The sequence below is a fragment of the Nematolebias whitei genome, chromosome 13 (genome assembly GCF_014905685.2).
Source record: "Nematolebias whitei isolate Nwh7 chromosome 13, NemWhi1, whole genome shotgun sequence".
Lineage (NCBI taxonomy): Eukaryota > Metazoa > Chordata > Actinopteri > Cyprinodontiformes > Rivulidae > Nematolebias > Nematolebias whitei.
The window spans coordinates 21672937-21689557 of NC_056510.1; the positions used below are offsets into that span (position 1 = coordinate 21672937).

Consider the following 16621-nt stretch of genomic DNA (forward strand, 5'->3'; position numbering starts at 1 on the left):
ATATATATATATATATATATATATATATATATATATATAAACGGAACCCCGGCAATTAACAAGGGACTACTGTATTGCCACAATAATAAAACCACCCTAAACTTTGCAACCAATTAAAAAAGTAATTAGGGCTACAAAATAAATTTTAATAGTTTATAATTTCATTTAATCACCACAAAAACAGAATTCTTCATTTGTGTCATATTTATTCTGCACATCAATACCATGTTATATACTTTAAATTCAGAATTTCACAACTAATTAGATGATTATCCACAATAAACTCATTGTCATTCCAACAAGTAAATTAATTTTACCCACGTCATTCAGTCAATATACATAATCAGAATTGTACAATTGTTCTAGTTTTGATAATTAGCAAGAAATATGCTGTTGAGCAATAGGCCATTACATATTATTTCAGCTGTCCAAAAGAATTTTCTAATAATGATCTTTCAGAAAGACTGTGGCCATCAATAACCCCAGGAGGAGCAGATTCATTAGCAAGCAGAACTTTAGGGATCTGATTATGGATCCGCCTGTAGAACTAGAACACAAACTTGAGAAGAGCCCTGCTCTTTCTAATTACATCCTGTCAGGCTATTATACAAGGTTGCATTATAAACAAGACTTTTTTTTTTTTGCCTTGAGACCTCTGAACTGACCAATAAAAAATGGTTTATTAAAAAAAAGAAAAATAAAGGAAATAACTGGCAAAGGCCGCAGGGACTGTAGGTTCATGTGCTTTCAACAACTTCCTCTTCCACAAATGGTAGTTTTTTATGAAGCAAGTCAAGGGAAATTACATAGTTATGGTTTTATCTCTGCAGCTCTCCATGTGAATGGCTTACAGAGTGGATTTCACCTTTCATTGCATTGGTGAGGAGAGGCCAGAGCTGTTTAAAATGGCTCATGAATAAAAACTCGGATGTTGCATTTCAAAAAACGAAGACTGGTTTCATGACAAAAACATCAACAGCAGGCTCAACTAAAAGCTGAAATGCTGGCAATGAAAACAGAAATGGTTATCTAAGCAGGTTTACTGAAATTTACTGTAATGAATGACAATATAACAGATACCATCTAAAAATATGGATTTACAAATGGCAATAGATTGTTAAATATAATGACTTTTGATAGTTATTGGCATGCTAAATACCTAGAGAAAATGAACATTATTCAACAGAGATTGTTCTAGTTTTAATATACACAAAATTTCACAAATATTTATTTAAGTAGTTTTTCATTGATTTCTGAAGGATCACAGTCACTAAAAACAATGTTTGCTAAAAGCAACAATTCAGTTCTTTTGAATTGAAAATCAAAAGAAAGATTTTGAACAATTAACATCTGGCCTGTTGTAGACAGATCTTTGAATGTGCTCAGTTTAAAAAAAAGAAGAGTTTAACTTTGAATGGATTGATTGGGAGACCAAAGCCAAAGTGGATTGCTGCCATTTTAAAATATCTCCCACGTCCAACACATCATAGAGCTAGTTTATAAACCATTACATTAATTTAAAATGATTATTCTGATAGAAAAAAAATAAGATGTTCCTGTAAATACCCAAAGCTGCACTGGAAGTGCTACTGCTAGCTGCTGCTTTTGCATTTTCAAGTAATCAAATAATTTGTGTAAATAACAGTTATGGAATTTTGGCATCACTGTAAAAGTTTATAAAATAACATTTACATGAGCTGAAATGAAATTGGTGAGACTGTAGCTGTTTCCTCATCGTTCTGTTTAGAATCAACTCTTTGTCTCAAAACTGACTTAATGCAAAGAGCCATCTTCAGCAGGTAAGATATTATTTGTTTATTCCATATCCACACAACACCATTTTTAAAAACATCTGAATCACCGCTTTCTAAAACCAGCCCGGATCAAATTAATAACAAAGGGTACGAAAACATTCATTCTACCTTTATTGAGACAGGTAAATCCCATTGAGCCTCGAGGACTCATTTACAATAGAGACCTGAACATATTAATGTTTTTTATGTACGCTCTAATGTATCAAACAAATAAAAAATAATAAATGAAACAAAAGATTTGAGGTGCTTCTCAGTGTTAGAGCACCTCGGCGCATCAAAGACAGAAAAGAGTGAGCAAAGAACTCTTTGCAATTTTCATTAGGACAAGTCTCTGTGCAAACATCTGAGGGAAAGCCTATAAAAAGATAAGCAGCTCCTCTCACTGGAGACAGAAACATTTCCCACCCATCAACCACACAACAGTGAAGGCATGGGAACATGCCTCCATCAGGGTTGATGCAGAAATTTACACATGCTGTGCATTGTGAACTCTGTTTTAATCAAAATATATATTCAACATAACGGCAAGAAGAAAAAAACACTGTCTCACATGGCTGAGAGATTTGAATAGTGAATGTTTGTAGTTTTTGAAATGAGTGTTTTTTCTGGACTGGAATTGAACAGGGACTGCAAGTAAACCTTTTTTTTTTTTTTTTGGTGCAAGATATTCAAGTGAGTATGAGTTACACTGTGTGGAAGAACAGAGGTAAAGATTTTTTTAAATTAATTTATTGGGTTTTTTTTGTTTTTTTTTGTTTGTCCGAGGCGCTGCAGAATGACAGATCCTGGTGAATGGACAGAGCAATTCATATGATCGGGTGCTTTGGTGGAACCAGGGGGTGGTCAGCGGTGGCCTTCACCACCACTTCAGTCACTTCAAAGGCCACCCCAATCATTTGAGGAAATTGTATTTTAGGCAATTTTAAAAACGAGAAAGCACAGTTTCCTCAAATAATTAGGGTGGCCAGTTTACACACACACACACACACACACACACACACACACACACACACACACACACACACATATAAATATATATGTATATACAGTAGTCCCTCATTTATCGTGGGGATTCGTACCGCAAAGTACGGAGGGACGGTACTGTATATGTTTTTCCACTTTTCATGATGCCTTTTTTGACATGTGACTTGTACTCATAAGCAACTTACGACAGAAAACATGGTAAATATATATATACACATTATGTATGTTTGTATAGTATGGTGGTGGCCATCTTGGATTTCGACTTGGCAGCCCAGTTGACAGTGATCTTTGCTAAGCCTATAGCCACACACCAAAATGGAAATGGGCACATTGTTCATTTTTAAAGTTATCCAACTTACAAGTTTAGTTTATAAACATATATGGCAGCAACCATTTTGGATTTTTACATGACAGCTCAACATTTGAAAACATTTGAACATTTGAAAAGAAACTTTCTTTTCTATACAAACAGCCACACACCAAACTGGAAGTCAGTATGCCACATTTGTTCAAGTTGTTGTGCTCACAAAATGCACAGACTGACGCACAGAGGGTATTTCCATTTACACATCTTAGCTCCATGGGGGGTAAAACATTTTGTAGGCATGTCAAGGTGAGTGGTTGGTCCTTCAGTGCAGCTCAGGCTGCAAATTTGATTACACAAAATAAAAGTGTCACTGCATTGCAGCTTTTGACTCTTTGTGTTTACAAAGTGCTTCTCATTTGTGTTGTCAAATATTTACACAGTACTGGTTATCATAACTTTAGATTTGTTCTCTATAATTAAACACAAGACAGAAAATTAGAGTTCAGCATCTTGTAAAACAGACACTGTGACCACTTGGAACCACAAATCTTCCAAATGAAAAGACTAATGTACTGCATGTTCTTGGCTTATGCATTTTTTAAGTGCCTCTAGAATTTAGCTAATTTGTTATTTATTTTATAACTATCAAAACTAGGTGAACTTGACTCATTGTCATGGTTTTGATTTGGTTTATTTCCGATGTCAACGTGTGCTAAACAGCAAACTCAAAGCGAAAAGAAAAAAATCCCTATTTAATCATCTATTACTCCTTTCTTGTTCCTGCAGTGTCTTCGACATTTTTTTACTGCAAAATATCTAAAACTGCTTAAACAGTTTCCTTTTGTCACTGCAAACATCTGTATGTTAAGTTGGTATAATTTCTTTTATATCAAGAATTTACAAGTTTTTTTTATGGATTGTTTCACAAAGACCTTTTCATGAAGTCAAACATATTGAATGCATAGAATGAGCCTAATCACACTAAGTAATAATTACAACAGTGTGCTAATTACTACCTAATACTATGTAGTATCCACTCTTCACGTTTCAACACTTTGAACTTAAGTTAAAAGAACAGATGTTCTTACCAACAGAGTTTTATATTGCACTCTGTTGATCTTATAATTTGGTCACATGTTTGTGTTCATTAGCAGTTTACAGGGATGAAGTCGAGTATGAAGTTGCTTAGATAATTTCCTCTGGAAACGTATTGGCAGAAATGGAGTTCTCTGTTCTTCGCCTGCAGCTTTGCATTGGGAAGCAGCGTGAAAGCAGTTATTACTGCATCACTTCGAACCAATTTGACAGGGACTTTGGCGGCCAGAGGGAGCACAGACACGAGGGATAGAATGCTTTTTTGCAAACGGCTCGCGCTGATGTTGAACAGTATCGGCAGATAAAACCCACATGTGTGAACTTGGATATTAGAGCTCACTTATGAATATATCTACCTGGAAATGATGCATTAATGTTTAATGTTAAACGGTAAGTAAAGCAACAATAATAATGCAAAATCAAACTAATGTGACCAGAAATATGGATAGCAGCATTAGGTCCGCTTGTAATTTAAGTCAAGCTGCTGGATTCCTCCACAGAAATGAGACGCTGCAATTACAGACGGGTTGAACCAGTATTTAAACTCCTCTCAGCTCTGCAGTTCTGTAGGGTATCAACAGAACACAATTAAGGACGTGTGGGATTTCAAAGCAGACATGCAATGTGGGGGAAAAATAGTTTTAATGAAGGTATACATAAGCCCCTAATGACATTTGCTGTGTGATAATTTATTGCATTCAAAAGTATGATACTTTCCTATTGCACAGACTTTATATTAGCTGAGCTGCAGCTGTGCTGAACACAGCGAGCTTGCTGCGTCCGCATCACGTTTCATTACTAATTCAGCAGGAGCCATCCCAGGCATTAGTGTAATGTTAACGCAGTGTGAAAGATGTCTCTAAACAAGGGAATAATAAAACAGACTCATCTTAAGGAACAATGGAATATACAAGCATGTGCAGTTTAAATGGATACATTTCAAATAATCACAAACTAACTGGTTGTTTCAACATGAATTCAGGTGAAATTTCACCTACTATGAGCATCTAAAGGCATAAATGTGATTTTTCTGGCTCTGGTGTTTGGGACTCCTGGAACTTATTGCATAAGGAAAATATAATTGTGCAAACGAACCAGCTCTGACAACAAACCCAGACTCTAAAATTAAGTCTGAAGGTGTCAAACAAGTAACTTGGGTAAAGTCTGAGAAGAGTAAATATTAGTTACACCCAGTTTGTGCACAGAAACCAACAGAAAACATGTTTGTCAGATGATGTTTATAAGACAAAAGATTCCAACCAGTTTTAAATATTCTAATTTAAAAAGACATGATGAAAAAATAAATAAATAACCAATGGGGCGGATGTAGCTGAGTGGTTAGAGCAGTCGTCCTCCAATGCAAGAGTAGGGGGTTCGAATCCAGGAGCAGTCACATGCCGAAGAGTCTCAGGGAAAGACACTGAACCCCTCATTGCCTCCGATGTGTGTCCCATCAGTGTATGAATGTGATAAAGCTCTGATTAGTCTCTTTAGAATGATTTGTTCAATTAGCTTTGTAGAGATCTAGTAGAGTGCTGTATGAATGGGTACATGAGGACATAGATTGTAGTGTAAAGAGCTTTGAGTGTCTCGATAAGATAGAAAACCGTTATATAAGTACAGTCCATTTACCATTTATTGATTTTTTAGGACATTATGGTAATCATCTGTGATTTCCCACATCCAAAAAACAATATGCATCATATAATTTCAAATTTAAATAGGAATAATTGCATGTGATGGTGCAACAAAGTTCAGAGATTAAAACTTTTATCGTTTGAAATTTAGGGCAAACACAATTTTTAGAAATCAAAACCCTTCTAAGAACTGCTGAAATATATAATACTTAAAAAAAAAACCATCATGTTGTTTTAGAAAAACATTCTCCTCAAATCTCACAAAAAGACTTGCGCCTGCACCTCTTATTGAATTCAAATCATGTTTAAAGACGTGCTCTTTAATTTGAGGAAAAAGCAACCTGATATCTACTTTGTTGACTCTTGTTTTAGGAAGTTTATCCGGTTAGTTTAGTTGGTTTATTCTGCATAAATGAATACAATATTCCATGTATGTAGGTCAAAATGCAAAACATAACACAAAAAATAAATAAAATGTAACAAAAATCCCCTTTTGGTTGTTTGTCTTTGCCACTGCGAACACATAAGTGTTACAACACTGACATTAATAAAGTGTGACAGTTAGTTGCCTCGCTGTGCACAGAACAGTGCATGTCTACAAAATAAATAAATAAAACAACAACTGAGTAACATCCTTGAAATGCCACATATGAATCATAAAGCAGGGGCATTACTCCGGGCTAATTCTTTCCATTTTAATATGCTCCCATAAAAATAAAAAATAAAAACAGGGAGGCTCTAGTTTCCCATCAGCATCACCTGTTTGATCATTTCCTGTTTAAATCCATTGTCAAACACGGTCTTTGATTGTCTGGAACATTATTTTATTCGATAATGGACGAAAATGGAAATAAACATGTTTGGATAAAAAGTTAAATTAAGCAATTTTGTTTATATTTAGACTGAATGTGTAGAATGAATATAATCAATGAATGACAAACGCATGTTGAGTTTTATCACATTAGACAATAGATTGGCTTTATTGTTCAGTTATATTGCATCTGTTGTGTATATTTATTTCACTATGTCTGTTTGATTTGTCATTTAGTAGAGTTGTACTAATATTCCTTGATCATCTTTATGTTTGAAGCTAACAGCGTGGTCAAACAGGGTTAAGGAAACGCAGTTCTTAATGCAACTCAGCTCAAAAATGTAGCGCAAATGCTAAACATGAGATCAATTTTGCAGCACACACAGATTTCTGTGAGCTTTAGCTGAAGCAAAAAGCAGCAGCAGCACCTCTGATGCAGCCTGTGGTACAAATAGGAATATTTCCAGCAGACTAACAATGAATCGGCACACAGAGAAAACTTTATTCGTTAGTGTTCACGCTATAAAAGTTTGCACATCAAAAGATTTGGACCATCACTTTAACATGATGAAATCTTGTGAGGTGCGGGGAACATTTGCCACATTTAATCAACAGCCCCGTTCTTTCTCTGTCAAATACGACACATATTTAACCATGTGGGATTTTGTCCTTTTATAAAAATCTGCAAAAGCACAAAACCACAAATCCTGCCAGTTTTGTGATATTTTATAGTAACTTGCTCCTTTTCTTCCTCAGCAGATGCTCTATTTAAATACAAATAAGAAAGGGTTTGATCTACCTATCCCCAATATATTTCTATTTTGCACTTTATAGTATATCTTACCAATTTGGCAGCAGTGTTTGTGTTGTGTTATAGATGATGATAATGGCTTTACCTTCTCATCGTCTTCAGTAAAGAGCTCTCCACTGGAAGTCTTGTTAATGGCCTGAGCAACCCCAATGATCTCACCATCACTGTTGCGTATGGGCATGCACAGGAGGGACTTGGTTTTGTACCCTGTCAGCTTGTCAATTTCATCACTGAACCGGCGGTCCTGCAAGCCAAAAACAAAATTAAACAGGAGGGAAAATGAAACTGTTCATGATAGAAAAATGCTCAAATAAGTTTGACAACATTTGAAATGTGTTAATGCTGCTTTAAACATGAAGAAGTGTCTGATTTAGAAGAATAAACCAGTAGATTCATTTGGGAAGCAATGTGACCATATGATCTCTCACTTTGGTTTCATGCAAGCCTGTTTTCACTGTGACAAAATATGGCCTGTCATCAATCAGCTGGGAGAAATAACGTGGCCAAGTGACTGAAAGGGGTTTGGGCACGTGCAAAGGAGCAGGCACCTGATATGCGTCAGGGATGTTCACTGTCTCTCCATGCTCAGCCACGTATCCAATGATCCCTTTGCCCCACGGCACCTGAACTTCATCTGAGTTCATTGAGGGTAAAACCGTGGTCCCCACGTGCACGTCAAAGAATTTGGACACCAGTGTCTTCTTGTTGCCCGTTCCCTCCACCAAAAACAAGGAGCACCGGTCTGCGTCCACCATGATGCACACAAACACCAAGATCTTGTAGCTGAGGCTCGTCAGGTCCAGGTCGTTGGAGATGTCTTTAACCAGCTCCAGGAAGAACTCTCTTTCGTTGTTCTCTTTCAGGTAATATTTGAAGTCCACGGCTGTGGACTGGTACTGGGGGATGTTGACTCTGGACTCCAGCAGCGCGCTCAGGATGTGCGCAGTGGTCGGGGGTAAGGAGCTGGCTTTCCTCAGCAGAGCTCTCCTCCTCATGCTCGTGAGCGGCTCCTGCGCCCTGGAGTTCACGTGCTCGTCGTAGGTCCTGTTCACGTTGATGGCCTTGGATCGGGCGAAAGTTTTGCGCAGCTCCTTCTGGGAGGCTCTCCGCTGCAGGCCGTCGCATTTGCTCGCCCAGCTGTCCATGCACGCGTGGCTCCTCTCCTCTCTCGGCTTGGTGATGGGAGCTGCAGCAGCAGCAGCAGCAGCAGCTGCTACAGCCGCCGCCGGTCCTGCTGCTGCTGCTGCTGCTTTGCTCGCCTGGTGATTCTTGAGCCATTTCTCCACCATGCTATAATTCCCCTTCCTGCTCAGGTAGTCCTCGAACAACTCCGGATGTGAGTCCAGGAAACTTTCTACGTCAGAGAACAGCATATTTGACACTGCCATGTCTGAGCTCCGGGTGGTCCTGAGTGAACCTTGAAGTGGCGCAGAGAAATCTCATCTATGAGGATTAACTGAGGGTTAAAGAAGAGTGGAGAATCGTGCAAACGCCACAACTTCCATCCAAAGAGAAGAAGAAGAAGAAGAAGAAAGAGAGAAAAAAAAAACACCCCTGGAGCTACATATCCAGTTTGAGCGCTGCGAGGAGAAGGATGGAGACTCTCCTTTTGCGCGCCAGCCTCTTCCTCCACAGCATCTCCGCCGCGCTCTCACCTCATTTCAGATCATTAAGGCAGACCCGAGTAAAAGTAAAGCAGGGGCTCTGGAGCGTCAGAGGCACTGGGAATCTCACTCAGAGAGCCAGCAGCACCGCGTGTCTCCGTCCCTCCTGTGCAAATGACGCGAGCTGCAGTTGGCTGATGCTGGAGCTTCGTCACACTGACAGCAGCTCAGGGTTGCTTCAGCTCCCTGCTCATTTTGAACCAGTTGCCCTCCTTTACAGAAACTCTGCGATGAGCTTCAAGGCTAATAATTAGAGGAAATACCCCAGCACGTTCCAGGCTGCATGCGCAAAAAGAAACGAATGCGTCCTCACTCTTTATCACCTTAACATCATGCTGTTAATTCCTTTCAGAGTGGATGAAAGCGCGTGCATTACTGATTTTAAAGAAATCAAGTGTTGCACCTCTTTCACAGAAGCCCTAACTTTAGCACATCCTGAAACTGCAGTGCTCTATTTCATTAAGTTATAGAACAGCGACGTTTATTGGCAGAGCGAGTGTCAGAAAATCAAATCCGTTTTTTTTTTAATGGCACCGGGTGCAGTAACGGGATCTGAACACAAGAGGGCGCAAAACTCCAAATGTTGAACTGCTTCATTCAGCGAATGTAAGAGGAAAATGTTACTTTAGTGCAGCTAATGTGTGACCCACAGAATAGCACTGGAAGACTTGTGACCCTATTGTGGGGGTTAGAAGTAGTAAAATATGGCTTATAAATTAAGCATTAAAATGGCAATTTAAGTGTTCTGAGCCTCAAAAAAAAAAAATTTTTTTAAGTCCATACTCGATAATCGAGGTATACAATCCAAAAAAATTTTTCAGTCAGATCATCTGGACAGTTTCTTAATGACCTGACTGAAAATTGTTGCATTCTGAGCCTCATTTCCTTCGCCACAAAATGTGCATTGCTTTTTTCATGATAGTGATATCAGTATAACTTGAGTTAAACTTCCACTTCTGCTGCAAAAGTGATGTCATAATATTGCAAGTCTCTGTTACAGGTCATCATCTAATGACTGGTGTCTTCTCAAAAAAAAAAAAATAAATAAATAAAATTAAGCGGTTCAATTTAAGTACATGGTTCAATTTTATTCAACTTACCGGTACATATATTGTAAATTGAAAAAAACTGACAGGACGATTGAGGTATGGTCAATCAGAAAAGGCACAATCGCTCTTGAAATAAACAAGACAAAGAAAACAGCATTCATTCCCTGCATTCTGAACTCACAGTACACAGACTAATCATTTTATATGCGACAAAGACACAAGAGGACGATTACTTAACAGTGAGGAGAACAATTGATATCAAAACTAAATATACAGCTCCAACAACTGTGGCACTTTAGCAAACATCACATGAACTGGTCCCTGTCCTCTCTTGATTTAGAAAAAGAAAAAACTATTAGTCTCGGTCTCCTGAGAGGTTGGTCACTACACTGAGTAAAGATGTGCAGAAGAATTGCTTATGAAGTGGAAGCTTTAAGATACGCAATAAGGTCAGCGCGCTCGTTCTTCTTCTTGATGCCGGCGAAGATCATCTTTGTTCCTGGAATGTACTTCTTTGGGTTCTCCAGATAAACCATCAGGGTTTCCTCATTCCAAATGATGCCTGGAATTACAACGATGCTCAACGTTTACAGAAATCGAACAACATGATTGATTGCATGATAGAAATCAGCATATAGAGAACTTGCAGTGGTTACCTTTGGTTTTGTTGGCGTCTGTGTAGCTGAAGCCGTCTGCCTGGCCTGTTTTGCGTCCAAAGAGCCCCCACAGGTTGGGGCCAGTCTTATGCTTGCCACCGTTTTCCACAGTGTGACACTGGGCACACTTCTGGACGAACACTTTCTTGCCTTTTTCTGCGTCTCCTGACATGGTTTCTAAAAAAAAAAAGAAAGAAGAGAAAACACTAAATTAATTGAAGACATAACCCCCCCCCCCCCCCCCCAAGGAATGCATATTAATGTAATGATGTAATGCCACTTTATCTGTGCTGCTGATTATCCATGCTGCTGATTTCTTGCCTTTAAGCTGCTGTATTCATACCCATCTGCTCATATCAGACTCATGTTCAGGCTGCTGTTTAATACACAGTGTTATATAACATTATTAATGTTTAGCATATACCTTAGATCCTGGTTCTTTTTCTTATATTTTTGCTATTTTTGGGTGTAACTGGGACCTCGAGTACACAATTTCGTTCCAACTCATGCACATGTGATGCGAATGACAAAGAACCTTTAAATTACCCGCTGCTTTTAAACCAAAATTATCTTGGGCTTAGAAATGTTTTTTTTTTTGTCACAAAATGCTCGGAGTATCTTCGGCAGCACAACGGCTCAGTGGTTAGCGCTGTTGCCACACAGCTAGAAGGTCATGGGTTCAATCCCGGGTTGGACCTGGGGTCTTTCTGTGTGCAGTTTGCATGTTCTTCTCGTGCTTGCGTGGGTTTTCTCCAGGTACTCCGGTTTCCTCCCACAGATCAGAAACATGCATGTCATGCTGCCTTTAGGTCCAGGCCTCCCTTGCAAAAAAGATGTGATCTCAATGAGATTTGCCTAGTTAAATAACGGTTAATAAATAATAAATCTTTTGTGGATGCATCTTAGCTGCTATCACACCAAACCTTAAGTCAACATCTGTAAAACTGACCAAGTTCTCGCCGCTTCTGCGTCAGCTAAACTAAAGTTGGCCATTTGAACCGGTGTTGGCTCCAAAGGTTAACCAGTTAGAGACATACAGTGATTACTTTCTGAAAGTTGCCCTAAAACCCATCCAGTGATATTTTGCTAACAAACACACAAGACAGGCAAAAAGACAACATACTTTTAACTAAAATGTGCAAATCTTCACCAGTTTTCCTAAATAAAAAGTCCCAACCTGTCACTAGGGGGCGCTCCTCTCAAAGTTTTACAACTTCTTTCGTTACAAAACCTTAAAAGTTGTGCTCCAGAGGTGAAACAAGAGCAGGGGTTGTAGTTACAAAGATCCCCTGTACAACAAAATGGAGCAAAAGTACAGTAAGGTGAGCTAATTATTCAGAAACTGGCTCATTCTGGGTCTAGGCCACGTTGTAGGAGGAAGTGACAGAACAAGAACAATTACGACCTGAGGGCAAATAAACTGCGAAACAACAAGCAGACATTTTGTTAAACCCCCTTACCTTGTATTTATGTGTAGTGGTTATTCAGAGGGATTAAACACACCTCAGACCCGGGTCTCGCCCTCCTGCCGGCACTTTTCGCTTGCGTTATAAAAACGTGCTTCCGTCTCTTCAAGTTACTCGAGCCGAAACGTGACGTCACGAGTCACCTGACATTTCATCATCCGCCTTTTTTCAATGTCAATCTGCGCAATGTCAAACTTCCTTATCCCATTGACAAATTACTTTAAAGTGCCAGCGTGGTCCCAGAGAACCTTCAGCAGACAAACAGTTAAAACAGCAAGAAGACACCGGAACAAAAAGAATAAATATATGAAATACTATAATGAAAATAATGGACTCGAACGTGCTGGATGATCACAAAAATAGCTAGTCCATCCAGTTTATGTTAATCTTTAATTTATACGTGCTCATAATAATTAGCTCAATATCTGCTCAATTGACTGAGTTATCACTGAGTTACAGTGATCACCAACTAGTGGCGCATGGGCCAAATCCGGACACGGACGAGGGGTTGGGAACCGTGGTCGACTCACAATTTACTGTAGAATGAAAACAATGTGGGGAAAAGGGTGCCATGGTATTTAAGATTATTTGTATTGCTTATTTTAAAGCATTTCCCCAAACACCCAAAAAATTAAATATTGGTCTGTTTAATCAAAGTGTTAATGTTTTGATTAGCTAATTTATGTGAGGGTTAAACTGAGTCCTCCTGACAGCTTATTTTAACGTTGCACAAATATCATTGGTTTGTTGCTTCTTTATTGTCACTTTAACAATACAGTACGTTTTATACCCTTGAAAAGCCTGCATATGTTTGGTGTCATTTATTGTATTGAATGATTAAAGTCTAAACAAACAAGATAGATATTGGCAATTTTCCTGTTTATTCTTTTTAAAAACAGGGGACTCCTTAGCATGTGGAAGAACCATACACAGCCACAACAGCCTGGATTCAACTCTTCATGCTGCTCACCAGCTTGGACAAAAACTGCAGTGGGATGGCTTCCCCTTCTTCAACCAGCATTTGTCATTAAAGTCAGTCAATGTCGTGTTGATCACTGTGAAACAAACAATTTAACAGCTGTCTAGCTGGGGGGTTTTCTCGCTATTTTTTTTCCTTTTGACTGTCCTTTTGGTTGACAGTTTATTTTAATTTGTAAAAAAAAATAAAATGTGTATGCCTCTTTTATGATTGTCTATTGTTGTTGTTGTTGTTATCCACTGTTGTCATCACTCTTTGTTAAAGAAATCAGGTCTGTCTTGTAAATGAGTCCCCGAGACTCAATGGGATTAACCTGTATAAATAAAGGTTGAATGAACAGGTATTATTATGAGCAGTGGAGGTGCCCGAGCAAAAATATTAGTGGGGTGGATATTCATTTCCTGAATTAGTTCTTCTTCTTTTTCCCTCTTCAGGGGTCTCCACAGCGAGTCATCCTCCTCCATCTCACTCTGTCCTCTGCATCTTCTGTCTTCACTCCAACTACTTTGTACCTCCATGTCAACAAAGTCCATGCTCAATAATCCAGGTATACAATCCAACATTTTCAGTCAGGTCATCTGGATAGTTTCTTTTTATTTTGTGCTGAAACGTTTCGCCTTCGGTCTGGAAGGCTTCATCAGTCAAGGAAACACACAACAAAACTGATTCTTCCCCCAACAGCTTACTCCAAAGTGGAACAACTCTGATGATCTCATTTCTAATCTTATCCATCTGTCGCTCCTAAGGAGAACCTCAACATCTTCATTCTGCCACTTCCAGTTCTTTCTCCTGTCTTTTTGTCAATGTTTCTGTCTCCAGACCATACAACATAGCTGGTCTCACCACTGTCGTGTAAACTTTCCTTTGACCTTTGCTGACACCCTTTTGCCACAAATTACTCCTGAAACTTTTCTCCATCCAGTCTGGACTCTCTTTTTCACCTCTTTACCACACTCCACATTTCCCTGGACAGTGGCGAGTACTTGAAGTCCTGCACCTTTGTGACCTCTGCTCCTTGTAGCCTCACCGTTCCACCGGCCTCCCTCTCATTCACACACATGTACTCTGTCTTACTACGGCTGACTTTCATTCCTCTTCTTTCAAGTGCATACTTCCACCTCTCCAAGTTCTCTTCCACCTGTTCCCTGTTCTCACCACAGATCATTTCATCTGCAAACATCATAGTCCACGGCGAGTTCTGCCTGACCTCATCTGTTAGTCGGTCCATCATCAGAGCAAACAAGAAGGGGCTCAGAGCCGATCCTTGATGCACTCCTACCTCCACCTTGAAGCTATCTGTCACTCCTACAGCACATCCCACCACTGGTCTGCTGTCCTCATACATGTCCTGTACCAGTCTAACATACTTCTCTGCCACTCTAGATCTCCTCATGCAATTTCCTGAATTAATAACTGCACACATTTTACAAACTGTGTTATATTTTCTGTGGAAAAAATAAGATATAAGGTTGATTAAAATTTAATTTGTTGTTGTTGTTTTTTTTTTTGCTTGTTTTTGTGTGCAAACTTGCCGTCACCTTTTTTCTTCCTCCCGGAGGTTGAGGTTTTGTCTCATGAAAAACAGTCCCATCTAATAAATCTGAGAAACGAACGCCCACCACCACATTCCACCTTCTTGAGGGTTTTTAAAATTTAATTTAATTATTTTATTTCATTTGTGACAGCTGTTTGGTGCATTACTCCACCAGATGATATGGAGTATGGCTGATCATGGTTTAGTATCTTGTTCTCACGGGTGTCCACCCATCAGAAACCATTTCATGTTATCTCCTTGCATTTCAATTCTAATCCATGCACATATGAATTGGACAATCAGGACCAGGGGTACCAGAAGCTCAAAACAAGTCATGACAAAATAAGATGATTGGTGGAAAAGATTTAGCAACCCACAATTGTATTTTCCTAACAAATGTGACATTTAGGTTTCCCAACACAGATTGCCAAGAAGCATTGTTACAAAAAAAAAAAAAAAAAATGGAGAAAGGGGGAAGATATTTTAGATAAGGCACAAATACAAAAATAAAAGTCATCTGTGTGTGTGTGGCGTCACCTGTGCATCAAATAAACCTGCTCAGAAAATTTGTGAGCCCTGAATCGGGGGAATCCCGAATCATCATCCCGCTCCAGTCCGAGCTTGGTGAACTCCAGCTCCGTGTTTTGTGATCCCCCCACCGTCTGTGTGTGATCCACTCCGTGGATTCCTTCCCGCCACCAGCCCATCTTCTTCTTGCTGCAGGGAGGAGCGAGCGGGGTGCAGCCGGGCTGTGCAGAGCATCAGTCTGCATTCAAGGAAACAGGCAAACACAGCACTTTTTTCTCCCCTCCAGACCTCTCATAATGCTTTAGTTCGTCGCACAGCAGAGGAGTTGAACGGATCAACACAGATAAATCCCATGTGGACTCTTATGGGAGCCGCCTGCCTCTGAGATCTCTGCCCAGTCAAAGGAAAGCCCCATCAATTGTTTTCTGCGCCAAGAACTGTAAAGACATGGTCATCCCTCCGCATCTGTGGTAAGCCAGCCAGTATTATAATTCCCCTTTAACTCCAATATTAAACTATTAAACGACCTCAGTATGACAATGAACTAGAGCTGAGCTTTGATGCTTTTTTAAGCTACTCAGATTGAGACCTCAGCTTCTGCTTTTTTTTTTTTTTTTTGTATTTGCATCCCGACTGAATCACCGAGGACCAGTCAGACACGAGCACACAGCCTCCGCGTCACTTCTGCTGCTTGTCCGACACTGAGATGCAAACTCACTGAGCATCTCACCCCCAACATCCCAGCATCCCTCTGACATGATCCTGATGAAGGATCCACTCAAAAGAATACTTTGCATCCAGTCCAACGTCTAACTCTGACTCTGGTGATGTAATGCACCATTGACTGGCATTTGCTTTTTTTAACTTATCCTAGTGAGTCACTCACTATAGGGACTTAGTTAAGATCACAATCTCCACTTTTCATTCTGTTAGTGTGGGGGTGATAACTAATTGAAAAGTTAGTCAACTCCTGTCCCTCACAGATCCACACATCATCGCTCGGTCAACCCTTTTATTTTTTCAGCTGAAAGTCATTCAGTGACTTTGCAGTCATTTACTCCTAACCCATAAATTAAAGAACAGCATGGAGGAGGAAGGACGTTTGCCTGTGGTTTAATGCCCTATGCCAGTTTGATCAGCAATAATCATTGATTTTCTGAAATATTTGTTGTCCCAACCTGACCTGAAAAATGCAAATGGTGTTTTTATCATTGCATATATCTTTGCAGTGTAAATGCTTTCTTTTTTTTTGTTTTTGTAATGAAAGATTGCGACAAGAGCAGTGT

General features: G+C 39.4%; 3 protein-coding genes across 3 annotated transcripts in view; 1 reads left to right on the plus strand and 2 right to left on the minus strand.

Annotated features, from left to right (window-relative positions):
* Positions 1 to 8847, minus strand: part of pde11a (phosphodiesterase 11a) — a 41366-nt gene extending 32519 nt beyond the window's left edge. The window contains exons 1-2 of the mRNA XM_037686960.1: positions 8008 to 8847; positions 7545 to 7703 (exon numbers count right to left, since the gene is read on the minus strand). Of these exons, the coding sequence (XP_037542888.1) occupies positions 7545 to 7703; positions 8008 to 8847 (999 nt within the window). The remainder of the gene's footprint in view (positions 1 to 7544; positions 7704 to 8007) is intronic.
* Positions 1 to 16621, plus strand: part of osbpl6 (oxysterol binding protein-like 6) — a 792463-nt gene that overhangs the window by 717685 nt on the left and 58157 nt on the right. The window lies entirely within an intron of this gene.
* LOC119419627 (cytochrome c-b) lies at positions 10186 to 12416 on the minus strand. Its single transcript, XM_037686981.1, has 3 exons — positions 12289 to 12416; positions 10829 to 11005; positions 10186 to 10734 (listed from the first exon to the last, which is right to left on the minus strand). Exons 2-3 carry the CDS (start codon positions 10998 to 11000, stop codon positions 10589 to 10591), a joined length of 318 nt encoding a protein of 105 aa, XP_037542909.1. The 5' UTR covers positions 11001 to 11005; positions 12289 to 12416; the 3' UTR covers positions 10186 to 10588.

Bases quoted from the DNA above. Each gene is read 5' to 3' on its own strand.
- LOC119419627 (XM_037686981.1), bottom strand. From the start codon at position 11,000: ATGTCAGGAGACGCAGAAAAAGGCAAGAAAGTGTTCGTCCAGAAGTGT. The intron at 10,735-10,828 runs GTAACCACTGCA...TTGTAATTCCAG, and splicing joins AGACGCCAACAAAACCAAAG to GCATCATTTGGAATGAGGAA.